General features: G+C 42.0%; 1 protein-coding gene across 1 annotated transcript in view; it reads right to left on the bottom strand.

The window, feature by feature from the left end:
- Positions 1-647: 647 nt before the first annotated feature.
- PDE7B (phosphodiesterase 7B) overlaps positions 648-21,667 on the bottom strand; it is a 210,792-nt gene continuing 189,772 nt past the window's right edge. The window contains 5 exon segments of the mRNA XM_027601568.2: positions 648-4,365; positions 8,665-8,745; positions 13,225-13,321; positions 15,222-15,366; positions 17,829-17,920. Coding sequence (XP_027457369.1) covers positions 4,151-4,365; positions 8,665-8,745; positions 13,225-13,321; positions 15,222-15,366; positions 17,829-17,920 — 630 coding nt within the window. The 3' untranslated portion in view covers positions 648-4,150.

A 21,667-nucleotide genomic window follows, 5' to 3' on the forward strand; every position in this document is an offset into this window, starting at 1 on the left:
ATTTTGATTTTATATTATCAAATAGCCACACATGAAAAAGTGGCTTTGTATTCAGACACAAGGAAGCATGAAGGGATCAGTGAGATTCTGGATCCAATGTTAATAAAAAGGGGCATGAAGAGACTATGTAGATACAAGGTTGTTCCTGGGAAACAAGAGTGGTGGTTTTTTTTTCTCCTCTATTACCAGATAGGTTTAGGAGACTCAGTTGTCCTGCCTGAACTGCTCTATTGTTCTTGATGGTTTCCAGTCCTGAAATCTGCAAGACCATATTTTTCACAGGTACTTATTGAATGAAGTTGGCTTTGTCTTTACAACCTAATCCACTGTACCTCATTCTCACTCATATATGAGTTTGCAAAATGTGAAACAGAAAAATATCAGGACTCAGAGGAAGTGTAGAGTTGAATGGTGGGAGAAAGAGAGCCCTCTTTCCCTAACTTGGGATTAACTAGCAAGTGAGGCCTTCATGGACAGGGCTGTTCCTGCAGCCCCAGGTAGAATGAGTCACATGGAGACCATGTCTGTATCTGTGCATTTTTCCCTTGACAGTTTCCTCTCCTGAGCAGTGGGCCTTTTTTGTTGAATCTGATTGGTTCGCTGGTAACATGTTACCGGGTGAGAATCAGTATATTTTCATACTTTGATGTTTTTAAGAAATTATCTTTATTTTCAGTTGTTTATCGAGACATGCCAATGGATATTTAGGCCACATTTTGAGCAAAACTCACAAGTTTTTTTTTTTTTCTGTCCAAATCTCACATGTGTACACAAAACAACACAGTTTTAAGGGTTTGCTTAAAAGAACAAAGCATAAGAAATACAGTGAGACACAAGCTCAGAGCCAAATTCAAATCAGTGAGCAGATCTGATTCAACATGAGAAAAGATTACAAAACAAGTCTGTGTTTTGTAGGAAGCACTATCTGAAGACAGTGTTGCTGGACACGCTCCAAATGCCTTTGTTGGGAAGCCTTAAGCAGGTGGAAACAGAGCGGGATTTTTCCTCAGCCTAGAGGAGTTATGGGTAGATCAGGGCTTCAAGAATGAGTTTCTGACTATTCACGGATGCTGTTAAAGGAGAAGCAGGCTTTGACGATCAGGCCTGGCAGTGATATATATTTTCTCTCTCTTCATTTGATCTGAACTCTATTTTGCTTACTAAAAATAGCCCTTTGATTCCTTTCTTCTCAAGTAATGACAGAATTAAACTTGGTAAGTCAACTATTGGTGGTCCGTGGGCTAGGAGGAGACTATAAAGATAAAACCCATGGATGATCCAACAGCTGTGTCTTAACTAGCAACTGAGCTCCTCTATTGAAAGGAAGCCACTAGTAGGCAGGGAAAAAAAAAGTTTTCACATTCTCTTTCTTTCTTTCTTTTTTTTTTTTTGCCAAAAAGCAAAGAACTCAAGAAAACTCCAGATGGTTGAAAGGACAAAAATGTATCTAGTTTATGCATCGTGTCTCTTTTTACTTTAAATTTTGATTGTACTAGTAGTTGCTTCATAGTTGGGTATTTGGTGGTTTTCTTTGTGAGCTCTTCTTCAAGACCTAATTGTAACATAGACTTTTGGCCTACGAACTTGGAACTACTAAAAATGCCTCCAATCTTACTTATTTAAGTTACAATATAAATATAATTTAAACAAAGTCCATTTGTTAAACCCGAGGCAGAGGCCCCATTCACTAAAATAGCATCTTCCCTTTTCTCCACTGTATCGTCCTTGACAATTGCTTTCCTTCATTTGATCTCATGAACGTTAAACACAGACCACTCAAACGCTCTTCTCTGCATCATCAGACCAAAGTAAGAGAGATTTGGAAGCAGGAATACATTCAACATTTTCTCTTTTGGGGCCTCACCAAGCTGAGAGCTTCAGAGGATTAAAGCAATAAAGAATCATGTGTCAGTTCATAGTTATTACAGAGAGAAAAAAGTTAGTGTTAAGATTTCACAACTTCTCTCTTACCCATATCAACAATTTCAACTTATCAGCCACCTATTTCATGAGGTTTTCACACTTACTCTAGTACCATCTGACAATCTCTCCTACTTTAATGAAAATATAACCAACTTTCCAAAATTTCCCCTAAACCTTCACTTGGCAAACCTTAGTCTCTCTACAGAAACTTATTATAAACCCGTCAAGTTTCTAACATTTAATTTGTACGTTAGGAAGGGAGAAAACCCACAAGAGTTGCATGTAGAAAACGAGAGTTCGGTGTCAGTTTGTCAGCTTGCGAAACGCTCGATAGTGGCAGAAATGATCAGATTATCATTCTGCCACTACAATGTTATTTAAGGTAAGAAGAAAGGAAATGACAATTTTCATGTAACATTATTTATGCTAGAACTTTTAAGGAAAAGGTTGAATGCATGGAGTTTAGTCACTAGAGAAGGATGCTATAACAAACTGATTTTCCGACCAAGAGTCTGCAGAAAAAACGGCAACCAGATTCCAAGGTGACTCTGTTAGCTAGAACCATAACGAACCACGATGACCTGCCAGGAAGGTAAATTCGGTCGAAAAACTGAAACGTTTTCTTGACTTAAATAATGTTAACTTCAGCTAAATAACTGAGTAGTTGTTCACACGAAATTAAGGAAAAAGAAAAATCCAGTTACTATTAACGCCAAAGAAATGCACGCCAACCATAAACCAAAGGTGCTTTGGTACTGTAGCCATAACAGACAAATGTGTGGTGGGAGAGCAGGGAGTTCCCTGATGGGTAGATGACAGGATCATAGGAGGTTTGTGAGACCTGCCGTGTCTCCTGCGAGGTTGACACACCGCCACGGTCCAAGACAAGAGTCACATAAACACGAGCTTATCAGCTGGCTTGTTAAAACTGAGTGTGCAACATCGCCGCTGAGTTGAAAAGTGACTTCGGGCTTGTTGAAAGGTCTCATTAATCTGAGGAAACGATGCTTGGTGCCATAGATGAAACACTATGGTCCCAAGCGGAATGCGTGTGAAGTTTCCAGAATATTTCCTCAAAGACTTTAGTCAGTTTTGGTTTGTGACCTTAGCTGGAAAGCGCAAAGACGGGCATGGGAAGGCAGTTCAGAAGGATATCTGTGAGGATTTAAGTCGGGCAGCTTTCAGAAGATGAAAGATGTTTAAAGTTAAGGCCTTTATCTGCAAACAATAGTATATTAATAAACTCTATACCAGATTTACAAACGCATTCTCTTGTATTAAAACTAACAGTATTCTGTTCACAGTGCCATTGTTTATACAGGTAGCAATCCCATAATACTCATGTATTTTGGCATGGGAATCAGTAGCGCTGGGTATTTACAGAAAATGTACACGTGTGCATATAAACATGTCACGGAATCTGAGTTATTGATAAAAGACAGATCGGCTAATGGTGCAAAGGAATGAACTGTACAGCACCTTCCCCTCGGATCGGATAGGAAACGTGGTTTCTTAAATTGAGCAGACGCCAAATCTCTGACCCAAAGTGGCATCAAGTCAGTAACAAAACAATGAACCCCCTGTTCAAGTTTGGGTACAATGAGTAATCTTAGTCCCAAGTTTTAGATCCATTGTCTAGTGCATAAAATAGAAAAGTTAAAAAGATCTATTATTATTTTTATAATAATAATTATTATTAAAATAGAAGGTCCTTTCTCACGTTCTCATTTGTGCTCTGGCACCTAAGACCCATCTCCTGGGAGTTCCGAGTATGCTGGTGTTTTTGTCATGCAGATCAGCAGTCAGATGGCAAATGCTAAAAACGCTCTAGACTTAGCCACTGTCGCCTGTCACAGTGTGACCCAGGGCCCGAGGGGGACATGGCAGGAGCACCTCTTTCTTACTCCCCAGTCTTCTCGTTGAGGGGCGAACCTGCCTCACCCCACCCCCCAGAATCGGCTCCCACGTTCCTGAATGGAGTTGCTTATTTCGGCAGCGAATGCTGAAGTGACGGATGGCTTCTGTACACTTGGAAAAAGGAGAGGAGGCAGGTGAGTAGGAGGAGGGTGGCCTTGCAGAGAGCCCCAGGGACGACACCCAGCACGTGGCTGGGCTGGTCGCCGAGACACCCCCCCCCCGCCCGCCCAGAGCTGCCACCCTCTCAGGAGGCCTCTGCTTGAGGAGGTTCTCCTTCGGTCTGTGTGGAGCAGGGGCAGTGGGGCTGGGACTATGGGGCGTCGCCTTTGGTCCCAGTCTGCTCCTGGTTCTCAGTCCCTGGGCCTGTGTGCTCCGCGCTGCTGCTTCGGTGCTGCTTGGGCAACAGGCTCTTCCACTGGGCTTTGTTGTGGGAGAGATGGCGTAGCATGCTCTCAGATAGGGCGCTGTGGCCTGTGAAACGGGCCCACTCCCGGAAAAGTGGCTCCACGATGTAGGTCATGAAACCTAGAATAGGCAAGGCCAAGTTCAGCCCCGTGAAGGCGATACAACCCCCGCCTTCCTCCCTCCCAGACCCAGGTGGGACCCTGCTCTGTGCCCAACCCAGAGATACAGAGGCAAAAGATGACTTGCTCCCTGACCCTTCGGTTTAGGAGCACCAGGTGTGTCACCTTGGGCTTGTTTCTCAACCCCTTGGGCCTCAGTTTCCTCATTTGTAAAAAGGAGCTAGGAAGAGTCCCAAACCCATAGGGTTGTTAGGACAATGAAATGACTTGAGGCAGGTGAAATGCTCAGAAAGCTCCTGGCACCTAGTAAACCTTCAAATACATGTTGGCTGTTATTATTTGCTGAGGGAGAAAGACATTCGAACAGAAAGCTAGGAAAAAGTCTGTGTGGGAGCTGAGGTGGGGGTGGGGGTGGGGGAGGGGAGGAGAGGGTGAATGATGTCAGGAAGGGGCACATCGTTGTTTAGACCCATCTGGAGAATTCATATGTTTATCCTGTAGGATATTTTTTCAAGAGTATTGATCCATGGCTTTGTCTTACTCTCAATTATGTTAAGGAACTAAATGTAGGTCAAGTTCACTCATCTTCAATATGGATTTTTACCGGCATAAAATCCCTATGTTAATGACCAGATAAGATTGGTTGATATTAGATATGTCTGTTCTCTTAATTAGTTTAGACTCCTTGCGTTCTAATCATATTTCAATGTTAGGGTGCTTTCCATATTAAATATGATTTATTAAAGCCAAGATGACTTTCAGTCTAGGCTGGGATGATTGGAATCATCACAAACTTGGACATACTTAGGTTTTATTGAAATGTAGGTGTGGGGAGAAAAGGCAAGTGTTTTTTCAGCATAACGAATTTTCCACCAACTGACACTTTATGTTTACAAGGCTGTGAATTATAAGGCTTGATTTGATTATCTTTTTATTGAACAAACAGCAGGTGCTTGGCCTTTGAGGATGCTACAGAGATGGAAAAAGGATGCAGGAATGCAAAATGTTATTTCACATTTCTGCATTATCTCATCATATGTGAAATATGATTTAAGTATTATGAGATCATTTTAGCTCACCCAAACCTAAGGAGGAAATTTTAAGCCAATGATAAGGTTATATAGGGAGTCAGCAAGTAAGGATTTCCTTGAATTTTCTTGTTTGCTATTCCCGAATTTTCTTTACTACCTCCATAACCTCCATATCTAATTTCTAATATCCTTCACCATAAGAGGGATTTGATATTAGAAAGACAGTTCACAAAATTATACTATTCTCAAGTTTAAAGTGTAAATATTTATCAAGTTTACCTTAATATAAAAAAGGTACAAATCCAACATTCAAAAATCTGGTACTTAAAAATCAACTCATTTTCTTCCTGACGTTACTAGGGGATTATCCCTCTGTATTTCTACTTGTCCGATATAAAGACCTCTCATAGTAGATTAGGAAAGGCCCATTTTGAAGTCTGAATAGACACCAGGAGGTACTTTTTCCAAATGAAAGTGTCTTCTTCGTGATCACATTTGGGAAACTGTTCCGTCCGTTCCCAGTGCATTGTGTCAAGCTCTCTCTTCTATGCAAGCGGATCATGGACTGACTGCCTGGATTTTGTCCTCCTGCAGGGCTGGGGCTGGGGGAAGGGAGACATGGTGGCCTCAGAGCAAACAGGGATTGAAGGCAAGCCTCTTTCTCCTCCTTCTACAGCTTTCACCAATTAGAGATTCATTCCATCTAATACCTTCTTTCTAAAATGCAGAATTTGGTGGAGAGAGGGAAAAGGATTTTATTTTATTTTTATTTTTTAAAGATTTTATTTATTTATTTATTTGACAGCGAGAGGGGGAACACAAGCAGGGGGAGTGGGAGAGGGAGAAGCAGGCTCCCTGCTGAGCAGGGAGCCCAATGCGGGGCTCGATCCCAGCACCCTGGGATCCTGACCTGAGCCGAAGACAGACGCTTAACGATTGAGCCACCCAGGAGCTCGGGAAAGGGATTTTAAATCCCACTTCCACTTGGGTGAAAGTGAATGACTTAAACAGAAAAATCAGATCTAAACCTGAGATGGCACGTGGGGAAATTCTCACTGTGGATTGGGACAGGAAAAGGAGAGGGGACAGTTTCAGCCCCAGGAGAATCAGGGCAGAGGAAATAGCTGCTTTACTTAAGACCGGCTGGCAAAATCCTCGTCTGGGAGGCTGAAGCCTGCAGCTCCCATCAGACGCTGTCTATCTTTGGATTTTTCCAGTTTAGCCTGATCTACCCCTTCACGCCACACCTCCTAACCCTGACCTTACAGAGCCCAGAGATGTGGAACAGAGACTGAGAAAGATTTATGTACGAAGGGTTGTTTTATCATCACCTTCTATCTCTCTTTATTATTGGTGTGCTGGTGTAGCATCCCTGAGACTTTCCTATTCACTCAATCCCCACCCCATTTTAAAAACAGGTATCTATGGTAACCACATTTTCCTGTGCTGAAAACCAGGACATATGATCTGACAAAATAAATGTGTTCTTATAACAACAACAGGGTAGAATCTCTAAAATCAAGTCTCTCTTGCAAATCCAGGTTGTGTGCTTCACAATGTGAATGCTTTTCACAAAAAGTCTTTAACAGGAGCCTGGCAAATTTCTTTCTAACCAGAGCTTAACAAATAGGGCCCCAGGGTTGGGATTTTGGTCAGGGTCTATTCCTTTTAAATCGTATCTGCAGAACCTCCATAACTAAAGCAACCTGAGAGGGGGGATTGGCTCCAAGGACACTAAGTCTGAGTTTCTGTTGATGTTTCTCCACTCCCCACACTGTCGCAGGGATTCTGTAGCTATGTCATCACCCTGGATTCTTCCTGGTTGTTTTTTTAAATTTAATTATTATTTTTTTTATAACACTCCCACCTTTTCCTTTTTTGGGTGGAAGAATCAGTTTAATTGTAAAAACAACCTAACAATACTAAGGGCAATTTGGAAAAAAATGGATCACCAATAATTCCATAATTTCTACATATCTATTTGAATATTTGCATACGTTATTCAAATCTTTGTAACTAGATTAATTTTGTTTCTATTTCCTGAGGATGACTATGACTCTTTTGTGGATTAGATTTGACTCCTAGTAATTATAGGCATACTATTATTTGACTAACTTGCTCTGGTTTTCTTAATTTTCAGCTTATTTTTTTCTGATGCCCCATTCCCTCCCAAGTAGGGGCTTTAAACCTTGAGCCTTGCAGAGGGCTGCACCCTGTGAATGCATTAAGCTCTCTGAGGTCTGTGGGAGCTGGTACATGTCAGGGCTAGTTTATGAATAAGAGAGTTTAACTTTTTTTTTTTTAAAGATTTTATTTATTTATTTGACAGAGAGAGACATAGCAAGAGAGGGAACACAAGCAGGGGGAGTGGGAGAGGGAGAAGCAGGTTACCCGCTGAGCAGGGAGCCCGATGTGGGGCTCGATTCCAGGACCCTGGGATCATGACCTGAGCCGAAGGCAGACGCTTAACGACTGAGCCACCCAGGAGCCCGAGAGTTTAACTTCTAAGTTTGGTTTAACTGGAAGGAACTGCAAGGATGAAGGACTTGCCTTAAATGTAGATGGAATTGGTAGAGTGTTTTAAGAACTGATAGAAATTCTTACTGGATCAAAAATAATTTCCTATTTGCCTGAAATTTCCACCATTTGATTTGTTTAATGATTTTATGCATAACTTAAAGTAATAATTATTTTAGATGCATTAGCATCACAGTTGAACAGTTTACTGCAATTGATTCTTGAGAATAAGACTGAAAATAATTTTGAAGTGGAGAGTAGAGAAGCATGGGACCCCAGGCCACAAGCAATAACACGGTTTGCAGAGGATGGGCCCTTGGGATTACGCTGGGGATGAAGGGCAGTGGGGCAGATTGGAAAGGTCCTCAAGGTTGATTATGCTGACTTCCTACTTATCAAGTTCTAAACAGTGTGAACTAATCTGTTCTTCAGCAGCAAATAGTTGGTTCTCATGACTTTCCTTCTACTCGATTTGGTTTTGATTTGATTCTGAACTACAAAGTTAATAGAGGCTAGTTAAGGGTCTGACACAAAGCCTTTACTCCATTTTTCGTAGTTTCTCAGTTGGAAATTACCCAGTAGTTCAGTCATGATTAGAGGGTTTATTTGGACTCAGCCATTCATTAAACCTCCAGTTTGGATTTTTCAAAGGCTGCGTGGAGATTTTCTTTTCTTTGTGACTCTGGCAGAGGTACCAAAAGTATTTATTTAAAATTAAAACTGAAAAAAAATCAGAACTGAATTCAACTCACCAATTTGTATGCTAGGGATCGAATCTTTCTGTTGATTACAAAGTGGACTGATTTCCAGTTCAAATTTCTGTTCAAGGTCACCTAAGAAGAAAGAAGAAGAAATATTGGTAATCTAGAATTTGTAAAAATAAGTGTTGTTAGCTTTAGTGATCTAGTTCAAAGAAGTTATTCTGGGAATTAACGTTTGCTGTCTGTTACCATTAGGAACTCCCTAGCACCCGCTTGCTCTGGTAGCTTCTGAAAATTTAAAATATCAGAGTGTCAAGGACCATTTACAATAGACTCATTGTAAATAGGTATGCTCTGGGGCTAGAATAAACTTTTGACCAAGATCTATAAAAACAAGGATACAAGTAATGAGCAATTTCCTTCATGAAACAGAAGTTCTGGCTTTAAGTTACAGGTTAAGAGAACAGATTTTGTGCTCCCCCAGCCTTTCCCCCTGCCTGAGCCTAGTCTGATTTCCTCTGAACAACCAGGAATAGTGAGTAGGCAGGAAATGGGTGGGGGTGAGGGACTAGAAAATCTCACTTGAGGAACATCTCCGTCTATAGCTACAATATTAAGCAGAAATAAAGATTATCACCTTTAATCAGACTCAGTGTCACCTTGAGTAACTAAAGTTTAAAAAAGTATAAAATTCAGAAAAATACTTCTTTTCAATGCCTTTGCCAGCTAGAAGACCAAAGGTGAAATGTACCATGTAAAGCTTTATCAGAATACTTTATCAATCCTTTAGGGGCTGAAAGATTATGGGTAAATTTTGTGTTGGGAAAAACAGTCTGGTTAATCAGTAGAGGAGCTGGTCCTCGGAAGCATTAGCTGAGTTCACAGTTGCGAATGTACACCTCTAAACGAGAGGAGATCTAAATACAACATTTATATTGTGCTTAGTGTGTGCCAGGGACTATTCTAAGCATTTTACATATGTTAATTAATTTCATCCTCATAACAACTTCATTGTAGTACCCATATTACAGATGAAGAAACTGAGATGAAGGGAAGTATTTTGACCCAAGTTGTCACATTACTAGTAAAGGGGAGAGCCTAGATTCCAACCTAAAAGTCTGGCTCCAAAGTGTCTGCACTTAACAGCTGAGCTAGAACCTAAGAGATGCCACACCTCTGTCATTTGTTTTAAGCCTGTAGCGATGCTTCCCGTGGTCCCTTGGGCCCTGGTTATTCTCAAGACTGAGGTAAGGAAATCAGTCTGGCTTAACCTGAGGAGCCCAGGGAAGCCAGATGATAATAGCCTCCTGAGGATAGGGCATGATGCCATTTAATATTAAAATGAGTTTGGGGCGCCTGGGTGGCTCAGTCGTCATTAAGCGTCTGCCTTCAGCTCAGGTCATGATCCCGGGGTCCTGGGATGGAGCCCCGCATCGGGCTCTCTGCTCAGCGGGAAGCCTGCTTCTCCCTCTCCCACTCCCCCTGCTTGTGTTCCTGCTCTCACTGTCTCTCTCTGTCAAATAAATAAATAAAATCTTAAAAAAATAAAAAAAATGAGTTCTAATATTAAAATGAGTTCTATTCCTTCCTTCCATAATTCTATTCATCGTGATTTTTCAGTCAGGCTTGACACTTGGGAGGAATCATCTTTGATTTCTCCCTTCCCTTCACCCTCCATATTGAGGCATCAAATCCTGTTTATTCCTCTTTTGGGATATCTTTTTTCCCCTTTTCACACTCTGCCTGACTCTATTCTGGCTTATTAATAACTCACTTTTAGTGTTTGCTTCTTAGCTAGTTTTCTTCCTTCAGTATTTCTTCTACTTTCAATATATGTGTTGCCTCAATTGTACTTTCTAAGATGACTCTCATTGTCATGTTCTCTACTTGAGCCTGGTTAGTGTACAAATCCACAAATCCCCACATTCTTGCTTTCTATGGGTCTGGGTTGCTATATGAAGCAGGTCCCCATTTCAATACCTTTGTCCATGTCTATCCCTCCCTAGGCAGACCAACAGCATCCAACAGGACTCTCGGCAATGATAGAAATGTACTCAGCACTGCCCAACATAGGGGCTTTTTGCAATATGATCAATAAAACTGAGGAACTAAAATTTGAATTTAATTAAATTTAATTATTTTAAATTTAACTAGTCACATATGCTTCATGGCTCTCCTATTGGAAAATACAGGACACTAACTGCACATATCCTCCAACACATCCAGTTCAGAGTCTATGTCCTCAGTACCAATCTTCTCCTGTGACCTCCACTGAGAGGTCATCCAGTTAGATCAGTTATTCATTCAACATAGACTTACAAAGAGCTGTACATTTCAGATTCTCTGTTAATCACTGTAGAGAATACAAAGAGGAAAGTTGCATCATTTTGCTCCTACAGGAAATTTACTGTGTAGTATCTTGAGGTTATGAACCATTAAACTATACTTCTTTGTATCCTTCACGACCCCTCCGTGGGGCTTTGTACATAGGGAAATTAACAGTTGTGCTTAGGTTTAGACAAAGCTGGAAGCAGATGTTCAATAGAAACTCTTGGGAATCTCAGCTGATTGAGAAGATATCAATCGGTGGTTAAAACAGGACAGAGATTCTACTTCCTTAAAACATGGAGAGGAGGGAGTTGAATGATGTTCAGAATCCTAATTTCTGTTCTCAGAATTTAATGCTATTTTCCTAATTCATGGGATGTCATCTTCCTTCCCCGCTAAGTCCTCAACCTTGATTTTAAAAGTTTTCGTTTGCTCAGCATCACGAACAATTAAAGATAGTTGGGCTAAGACTATGAGCAGTCTGTGGAAACCCAAATCCTAAACTGAGAGCCAGAATAAGATTGATCAAAATGATATAAATGATGCTTATAGAATTACAAAAATTAATTCCCTAAAGAGGATAGGCGGTTTGGATGACCAGAGAGTCCAGTCTTTCTTTCTCCTTTTAAACAGGTAGAACTTCTGCTTGACCATAATGCTATTAAATTAAAAAGGACCTGACATACCCTCTCTGTGTTCCTTTCTCTGCCAGGAGACACACCAGAGCAAAGTGCATGGAAGCTCACCCTTTGTGGTCAGGGAGTTACACGTGTTCTAGTTTGTTCTATCTTATAACACTGCATGTGCATATATTGTTAGGACAACAACGGGTTTTGGTAAAGAGATCTTATGGATTCCCTTTCTTGGTTGGTCCCATTTACTCCATGTAGTTACTAACTTCAATTCCCCAGCTCCGTGGGCCTTTACTATCTGCACAAGTGACATGGCCCCCTGCCTCAAGTTGTTCATCATCTAAATAGGAAGTAAGATGAGCAAAGGAAAGGGTTAAATGGCAATCAGTGCCAACAGGAGCGGACGACTGAGTCAAAACCAAGAGGGACAGAGGAGAATCTCTTTTCTGCCCCATCATTTGATTTCCAAGCACGAGGATCTTAGCCCTTCTTTCATATTGCTATTTCAATATTTTCTATATCACAGAGTAAATACTTGTCTGATCTAAGCCTCCTGTTCCAATTTCATCATATTTCCTTTTGTTTTCTCTCGGTGGAGATTTTATATCATAGGCCACAAGAGAACTGATTTTGACTTCTAGCCACTCACACTCAAATCGAAGTGAAGTCACACAAGGTTGTGGGCACTCTATGAGCGCATTTCCCCTGAGCGAAAGAGATAGTGAGCAGAGCCTTCTGGCCCCACGTGAACCCAACACCTTCTGCTTTGTCTTCTGTCTTTGGGACCATCTCAATGACACTGGCACATCTTTTGATGGAAGCTTCTCCAAAAGGCTCACTGTTGCTACATGACCTCCCCACAGAGCTGGTATGTGGGACACTTCGGGCTTTATTTGTTCTCAGCCTCTCAAACCTGATCCTGTCGCTAACATCAGGGCACTGTTGTGCCTGAACAAACATCCTGAGCACTGAAACCAGGCCTGAAGAAACAAGGTTGTGTTTAAAGGCCGATATCCCACCCAGCGTCAAGATCCTGTTCGCTAATTCATAGCCTTATTTCTGAATGAGGTTAATCTCTTAAAAATTATACCTGAACTTGAGGCCATTTCTCTTCTCCCTGAATATGTTTGAGAGGATGAGCTCAATTCTTGGTCAGCTGTGCTCGGTTTCATTATTAACTTTGTTTAAGGAAGCCAGGGGAAGGAATACAGAAGGAGTCTAAGTCCCTTCAGAGCTGAAAACATTGACCCCAAACGGCATTTCGCCTTTAGGCTGTGTTAAGCTCTTTAAAACGAAGGTCAGAGTAAAAATCAAGCTGTCCCTCACATTCTTATATCCACAGAGGAAAGCCATTAAAAAAATTATATATACATACATATAAATATATACACACACATACATTTATTTCTCACTTTTGCTCATTTTTATTACACCTCTTGACTACCTGTTTTCATAGTAAGACAGTGTTATTTATTTTTAAATTATTTCCAAAAAAGGGCCAGATGGTTTGCAAGAGAGTCAAAAAGAAAGGTTAGGAAAGAGTTGATGAAAGAACAAATGTCATGATAGATTAGCCATTTCCTGTTCGATTAGGATAAACGTCCAACAGGAGGAGGGGCGGGGAAAACTCAGCTGTCAGATCACTACTAACCTTGCCTGTAGAATTCTTCACAGACTCTCTCACTCCATTGCTTGCTCATCTCCCAGATTCTGCAAGGATTGCAAATGTCGGCACACTTCAAGGCAATCTGAGAAATGACAGGGCGGGGAGAGATGGTCGGAGGATGACCCTCAGCAGCAAATGCACCCTACGCCCAAGGGCCCGTCCCGCCCTCCAGGGTGCCTCATGGTCCCGAGTCCGTATTTACAGAGCACCTCTTCAGGAAACAGCCCTTCTTCACCACCACACAAACCCTTCATTCAGAATTCCCACTTTATAGCTTTGAGAAGGAAAGAAGAGCCACCGTCCAAGGACACGGAGCTTTCTGGAGGAGGCTTGGGGTGGGGTGGCCAAAGAAAGCGGGCGGCCTGGCTCCTTCTCCCGCCCCCCCCCCCCCCCCCTTGAGAGCAGGGAAGCCGCAGGGGCCCCAGTCAGGGTTCCAGTGAGATCATCTGGACCTCCCCCTCACAGTGGCCACACTGACACACTCCATGTGTCCCTTCACTTCTGCGTGCGCTCTCGTGCCTGTGTCCGCATGTCCTAAGCAAGCCCCGACTGCCAGCCAGGGAGCTCGGTCCTATCAAACCTTGGAGCCTGTTGTTCGCAAAGCTCATTTAAGGCTTACCTCACAGTGGTCTGGATCTGGGATGCTGACTCTAAGAGGGTTACCTTGAATTCCCAGAAAAGTAGATTCTCTCCCTTAACCACTGCCCGCTGGGATGGGCCCCCGCTAGTGCGCCCTGCCCACCAACGAAGTCTATCTGTTTTGACCCAGTTCCTTGACATCACAGAATCGCTGACCGTGCTGGCGTCTGGGAAAGCCCCGATCATATTAAAGTTACAAATTCGATTGTTGAGGGGGACACCAGTCCAGACGGAGAAGGTGAGGGGCAGAAGTCGCCTCCAGGCTCTGCCCTTTGGGAATTCATTTGCGTCAGCAAGCTTTCCTTTTGAAATGCAAGTGTGCCGGCCAATTCTTTCAGCTACTCCCAACCAAGCTGGAGTCGTGAGCACCAGATACCTTGATCTTTGTGGCACCCGGGGACCGAACACGAGTTTGGAAAGAAAATAAGGACGGAGACCTAGTTCTACAGCTGGGAGGAAGGCGTTTCCTCGGAAGGATGGAGTACTGGGGACAGCCACAGAGGGCAGCAGGAAAGCATGGAACAAAACCACTGTCCAGTTCAGTCCACCATGTGCAGCGCCATTTCCCTGGGTAAAGTTGGTCTATCTAGAGGAATCCAGGGTCCATCCATTCAGCCTTTTGTGCCAAAAGGAAAGAAGGAGGACAAGAGAAAATACAAGAGAAGGGCTCTCGTTTAGACACCAGCTCAGACCTCCACGCCTGGGGTCCACTCGTCTTCTTGTTCTCATGTCACAAATGGCTTCTTGTCATGGAATGAAGCAGGAAGGGTCGCGCCTGACACAATTTAGTTCATTCAGTTAAACTTAACCTAATTTATTGATTGGTGTCTAAAAATGGTAAGACTAGGTAAACATGTTTGTGAGTGATGAATTTAGGAATAAAAGGAAGTAAAGCAGGGTTTGATGAAACAGGTTTTACGTGAAGGAAGGTTACTTGGTTTTCAATTTTGTTCGTACTACAGTTAATATAATCTAGTTTTGTGTTACAGAAACAGTATTTCTAAATTGTACAGGTATCACAGTGGTCACTTTTACATTGAGCCACAAAACGTGGTAGGTTCTTACCATGTACAATCGTCCCGCAGGGCTACTTTGTGGTTACGCAGCTACCGGTCAAGGAAAAGTGAGAGATTATCAACTTAATGACACGAAAACCAGATTTTGCTTGCTTGGAAATCACTTAAAAATTTCATGTGTCTCAGAGCTTTTCATAAGGTCAGTCATTGCTCTAACTTATCCCGTGGGGGATACTCCTTCTCACAGGTGCTAAAGTGACTGATCACATCCCGAAGAAGCATTTTTACTCAGCAAGGATGGCAGCCTTTGGGGTTGTTGTTGTTTACCTGAAGCATAAAATGCCTGTCGTGTACCTCCTCCAGTCTTAAATCTTTATTGTGGAGGTGCGTTTTCAATCTGGTCAGAAATTCATTCTGCCTGTTGATGTCTGTTGCCAAGATCAAGGAGCCCAGCTGCTGTTCAATATCCTGTCTGCATCCACAAGAGGGAAAGAGAAGACACACACACAAAGCAGATCCTTCTGAGGAGGGTGACTGATTCTGCCACCGTCAGGTGGCTTGTAATCTCATTTCTGCCTTTGATTCTGTTTATCACCCAGAGTCCAGTCCCTCTGAGCCCAAGGGGGATTCTCTCACCCACGGTCACTTCTGTCTTTGGGCAGGAGGTGTGCTAATAACTGTACAGCGTGACTGAAACCTTGAGTGAACAAAGTTGTGGTAGTTTATACATTCCCATGGTAACCATGGGTCTAAAACCTGAAATCGACTAGAAATGCATGCTTTAAGGGGGACACAAAAAGACTGATAGAATCGCAGGAGTCTGGGTTGTGCTCCAAAAGAGTTGAAACCAGCTCAAACATTCAGATTTGCATGGGGAGAGAAAGGGCATAATGATAGTACTAATAAGGAAGATAATAACAGTGACTATCCTATGGTATGGAAAGATACACCAATGGAACAAAACAGGCCCGGAAAGATACTGGAACTTAAAAAAGAATCATGGGTAGTTAAGACACCATTAAAAACCAGTGGGCAAGCAATATATTAGTCAACAAATGGTATAGGGAAAATGAGATATTTTGGAAAAATAAGCAAATTAGAGCTTTACCTCACACATAGAAGGTAATCAACAGAAGAAAAGATCCGTAACTATTTTTAAAAATTCATCTTTAAAAATTCAATATAGGGCAACCCTCTCAGGTCCCCTCCCTCCTTGGGAGCCTTGTACTATCACTTTGTTATTGCTCAATAAACCTTGCTTTGCTGCCCACCACAATAAATAAATAATAAAAATTCAATATATTTAGGTTTGTATGTAACATCTGCATTTAGCAGTCTATGTGAAGTTGATGGTCGCTTATGTTTGAACTCATTCTTTACTCCTCTGCCCCCCCCCATCTTTGGTATATGGTGTCAGACTTTATATCCTTTTATTTTGTAGGGTGCAGAGAGCACACAGAGTTGAATGAATAGGTATGAAGTAAATATCTGTCATCCCCAGCCAGGTCGAGAACATGAATACATAGGCAACTGCATACAAGGACTGACTCCTGCACCTGCCCCCATATATATCCCTTTTCGAATTACTGCGTAACAATTATTCTTCCTACAAATGCGATTTATAACCCTGCATCCCACAAAGGCATAACAAACATGGCATTTTTATCTGGAATCCAGAGGGATGAGGAGGCATATCTCAGGAAATGAATATAGCTGAGCAACCAGCAGGATTAAGGCGGGTGAGACAAGTCTGGTCCCGAGTCCTTCCCTCCTTTCTTCCTTTAGTTTTGTTCTTTCCTGTCTGCTCTCTCTCCTTCTCTCCCTTCCCTCCTTTCTTTCTTTAGCTGTCCCTGCCACTTACCCCCTCCCTTCTTCTCCTTCTTACTTGATTTCTTACTCGAGTTTTTAGTTCTTTTGCATTTAGTTCTTTGGATCTTTCCAACTGTTCTAGCAAAAGGCACAGGTTTTTATGCCGTGCGTGATGATTGGTTTTACTTCATTCCAGGAGGTAAAAAGCTATCAGATTTAAAATTCTTTCTGCAAATGCCGCATTCCTCTGGGCGCTAGGGAATGGCACCGGGCAGTAGCACAGGGCCGGGAGGAAACACAGGAGCCCAGAGCACACTGCCTGTTCCACAGAGATGCGGCTCAGTGCTGCACTCTAAGTTATGCAGCCTTCAGAAAGAAGGGTGCGGGGATTTATCTATCTACTCTCCTCTAGCTATCCTGGGCTCTGCGCGTTTAATTTAACAGGTCAGAATTAGTGGCAGCCTTGAAAGATGTTACAGCAGTTAACTCAGGACCATGTGGAAAATGAGGTACTGGCCTTGGATTTAGTAGGACTTGGCCTAAATACCTGGGCTAACAAACAGTGGACGAGGAAACTGGTATCTCCCTTTCTGTTTCAAATGCAAGAGACATAGGTAAATTAATGGCCAAAAAAACGGCCGGGGCCAATTCAGTTACTTTAACAAAAGACAGTTCAGGAAAGAATTTCTGACTTCTATTTTTGCTAAGACTGGCCATTACAAAACAAACTTTATTGAACTAGTCTTAAATCTAGCTTGAGATCTCCTGTGTTCCTTCTTGATAAATATTTATTATTGGATCTTCGTGGGAGGACAAGGTTGCTAACATAAAAGACAGGAATTGGACAAAGCCGAGCATTGATGCTGAAGAGTGTGAAAGCTGAGAGTTGTTTATTATCCTTCTTCCTGATGTTAGGTCATAGACTACGCAAGGGCCTTTCAAAGCTCACGGAGAGACTCGGATTCTGGGTTGCTGTAACTGACACCTGATCGACAACCAAGCGCAGGCAGGAAGCACAGCCGTCTGGCTCCCTGCCATTAACCCTGGGGTCTCCAGCATGCCCTGGAGAAAGCAGCTGATCTCTAAGGTGTGGACATCAGTACGTTTCAGCTCTACACCGCTTACGTCATTTCCTCTGGCAAGTGAGCAAGAAGCCTTGATTCTCGAAGCATGCCGATTGTAGATCGCCAGTGGTGATTCTCCAGCACAGACATATTCTAGAAAGAAAGGAAAAGCTATAAATGAGAGCGACGTCACAGTCTGATCTTTCACACTGCACACAGTTTCCCTGAGACCAGTATTTTCCCTCCAGCCAGTCTATACCTGGTGACAAAGGGGCAGATGAAAAAGGAAACATGAAATAAAACAACCACAGGCTTTTAATGATGGTGGGATAGCGTCGGGGTAGTGGCAGGGCTGGCCCTTGCTGACCCTCCCCTGGTGGGTCATTCTCTCTTGCCCCTGTCTCCATTTTTGGTAGCTCAGTCAGGCAGCACTCAGTGTAGAAGAAAACAAGTGAAGCACGTAAAAATAGGCAGTAATGGATACCATGTGTCTATGCGCATAACATAATCCAAGATTATACTACTCAGCTGGTCAGAGGCAGGCCTCACAACCTCCGATCCACTGCACTGACCATTGCTTCTCCACGCCGATAAGAACCTTCTGTGTCTGAACCAGCCCTGCAGCTGGTGACATATTCAGATTCCTGAGTCCCAGTCAATACAGTTTTGATTTGGTAGGTTTGTGGTGAGTAATTTTCATGTTAACTAGAGCTTGAGAACCACTGCTATGGAAGTGGCTTTATCGATAACCTTCGTGATCAGTGTATTGGCATCTAGCCTTTTAGGGACGAGTTTCAATCCACAGTTGCTTCCTTGTTCAATGATCTTGATATTTCTTCCCTCGTGGGAACCTCTACTATGTTCCATCTCTCCTTTGACCTTATTGTTATCTTAAATAGGCTGCTTGTGTACACATTAGCTAACTGTTTAAATAACGACGATTTCTTACAATCCATTGTGTTTTATGCAAATCAGCAAGCATTATGACCTTGCCACTGACCCGATGCATATAGGATTGGTCCCCAGGAAATATTTTTGCTCTTTTTTTCATTTATTTCATTCTCCATTTTGTTTCAAATGGGGTTATAAACTTACATAAAATACAGGAAGACAGCATTTGTTAAAAATGATAAGGTATTGTATGACTCTGTGTATATGAGGTACCCAGAAGAGTCAAATTCATAGAGACAGAAAGAAGAGTGGTTGCCAGGGGCTGTGGGAATAGGTAGTTATTATGTAATGAGTACAGAGTTTCAGTTTTTGCAAGATGAAAAGAGTTCTAGAGATGGATGGCAGTGATGTACTTAATACCATTGAATTGTACATTTAAAAATGGTTGATATGGTGAACTTTATATCATATTCACTTTTCCACAGTTTGAACATAAATCGAGAAGGAAGAAGCAAGGAAAATAATATGGAGACTAAATGGAGCCGGGAGAGAGATTGGGAACTATCCCATCATTGTGCCCCCCATGCCCTGCTGTAACCGAGCCACCCATGCAATGCTCAAGTTTTTCAGCAAATGGAAAAAGAGAACCCCCGTGAGTGATACCGTCTAGAGTCCATTAGAAAAAAGCAAGTTCAAGAAAATCTCAACTGGCCTTGGTTCTCAAACCAGACAATGATTTCCTTCTAGGACTTTGTAGAGTGAGTTTCATGAGGCAGCATCTTGTATAGGCCATTCTGCTGCCCTTCCTTTCTCTCCTTGCCAAGGAATTATTATCCTTTATTTGCCACTTGACTGTGTTTGAACCAATGATGAGATTTGGTGACTTTTATCAACTGGTCTATTATCTCCTTTTGGGCATAAGCCACACACAACAAAAGAGAATGTTTATTAGAAATAACATGCCAGACTAATTTGTTTTGATTGCAAAGATTTACAAGAGCAGAGAGTGATAGGTTAGTGTGATGTAACGGATGTTCTGTAGTGCTGTGACATTTAATTCAGTCCCTCCTGAGCATTCACTTGCAAGACTAATTCCTGTGGGTGTGGACACGAGCAAACTTTTCAAGGGGTCAGAAAACTGTAACAAGACCTAATGATAAATGACACCATATCCCTGTTGAGTGGAACAAAGTGTCTGGAGGATTGCCTTAAGCATTGTTACTCATGCCAGCCTGATTTTACATCTTCATTAATAATCTTCCTGAAGACAGGATAAAAGGATACTTGGGAAATTTGCTGGTGAAACCATATTTGGAGTTGAGCTCTGGGAAAGTGGAAGGAAACTGAGCAAGCCTGGACCCTGGCACAGAATAAAAGACAATAGACTACATGATTACAAACACAAATTTTCATGGAGGAGTCATTATAAATAAAAGCATGTTTGGGTCAGAACTGTGTTGGAAGGAGGGGTAGTTCTGTGGATTCCAGAGAATAAGAAAAGAAAACCGGGGAGATGAACATTTACGGAGTACCTACTCTCTGCCAGGCATCTATATGATCTCATTCAATCCTCACATAACTCTCTACTATTTTTATCATTAAGTCACAGATACTAAAATTTCAGGTCTCTCTATAGGGCTGCACAGTTAGTGAGTGGTTGAAGAAGGCCTTAAACCCAGGCCTGCCAGTTCTCAAGGCCGAAGCTTTACACACACCCCTTGCTGCCTCCCAAGAATTTCCTCTGTCTGGCCACATCTAAGCATTCAGAAGCCTGACCTTTATAAACCGATGAATGCCTGCAGTTATGCTTAATTTTCCAGAAATTACCTATTTTAAAAGTCTATGGTTGTTTTAATGAGATGTTAGTTTCTAACCCCACATTGGAATCTTTGCATTTACCTTTAAATTTGATTTCACTGCAAAACATCTTGTAGTTGGAACGTTAGGAGTTGAGTAGATTTAGGTCGTGTTGGGGAAGAACTAATCTCTCATCGGCTTTTAGCCCGCATATCCGATTAGACCTGTTGGTTCTTCCAACATGGCGATGTTTATGCCATCTCTTCCCTTCATTCAAGTGACCCTATTTCCATGCTTTAGTATCCTTCTTAATTCTAACCTCCTGTAATCCATCCTCCCTACAGTGGCCAGAATGTGACTTGTTCACCTGACAGTTTGTTTTTAACCATCTCCTTAATCATTGGTTGAAATATAAACTAATATTTTTTGAGCACCTACTAATATGCCAGGTGCTATGGTGGGTACTAGGAATGGAAAGATTAATAAGACAAAATTGCTGCCCTCAATTCAAGGAGTTCATCTAAGTGAGTTCACCGAACTTCAGTATGATTATGCCATCTGCTTTCTCCCATGCTCCAAACCCTACATGATTCTTTATCAGATAAATGAAGCCTAACTCCTTAGCTCAGTTTTCAGTGCTCTCAGAAAATTATCTCAACTGCCATCCTGTTCCTACACATTTGAGACAAATGACTATCATTATCTCTCCTTTCCTATAAAGCTCTTATAGTACAAATAAATGATGCCGCTTTAGTAAGATGGTAACATATTGTTAACATAATTATTAAATTATTAATACATGACTGTCCTTTCAGTGTTCTTTTGTTAGTTTCATGTCTTCCAAGGTGGTTTATAATTCCCAAACACCTCTTTCTCTGTGTTTATTTATCAAACTATCACCTGTCTTTCAAAGTCCACTTCAAATACTCCATCCACAAAGCCACTTGGAATCATTCCAGTCAGAGGCAAACTTGGTTTGCCGAGTCCTGTAGCTCTTTCTTTTGGCATTACTCAGGTCCTGATTCCCGGAGGACTCAGTGCCATTGATGTATGTGAGAGTTATTCATGCACTTACCAGATTATAAGCTACATATGAGTAGAAAACCTGTCTTGTTCTTTTTTTATCCACTCCACTCTAAGCCTTGCACAGAGAAAGTACTTTCTATTAATTTGCAAAATAAGTTGCTGAACAAATTATTTTATTCATTCAGC

Source organism: Zalophus californianus, chromosome 7, assembly GCF_009762305.2.
Source record: "Zalophus californianus isolate mZalCal1 chromosome 7, mZalCal1.pri.v2, whole genome shotgun sequence".
NCBI lineage: Eukaryota > Metazoa > Chordata > Mammalia > Carnivora > Otariidae > Zalophus > Zalophus californianus.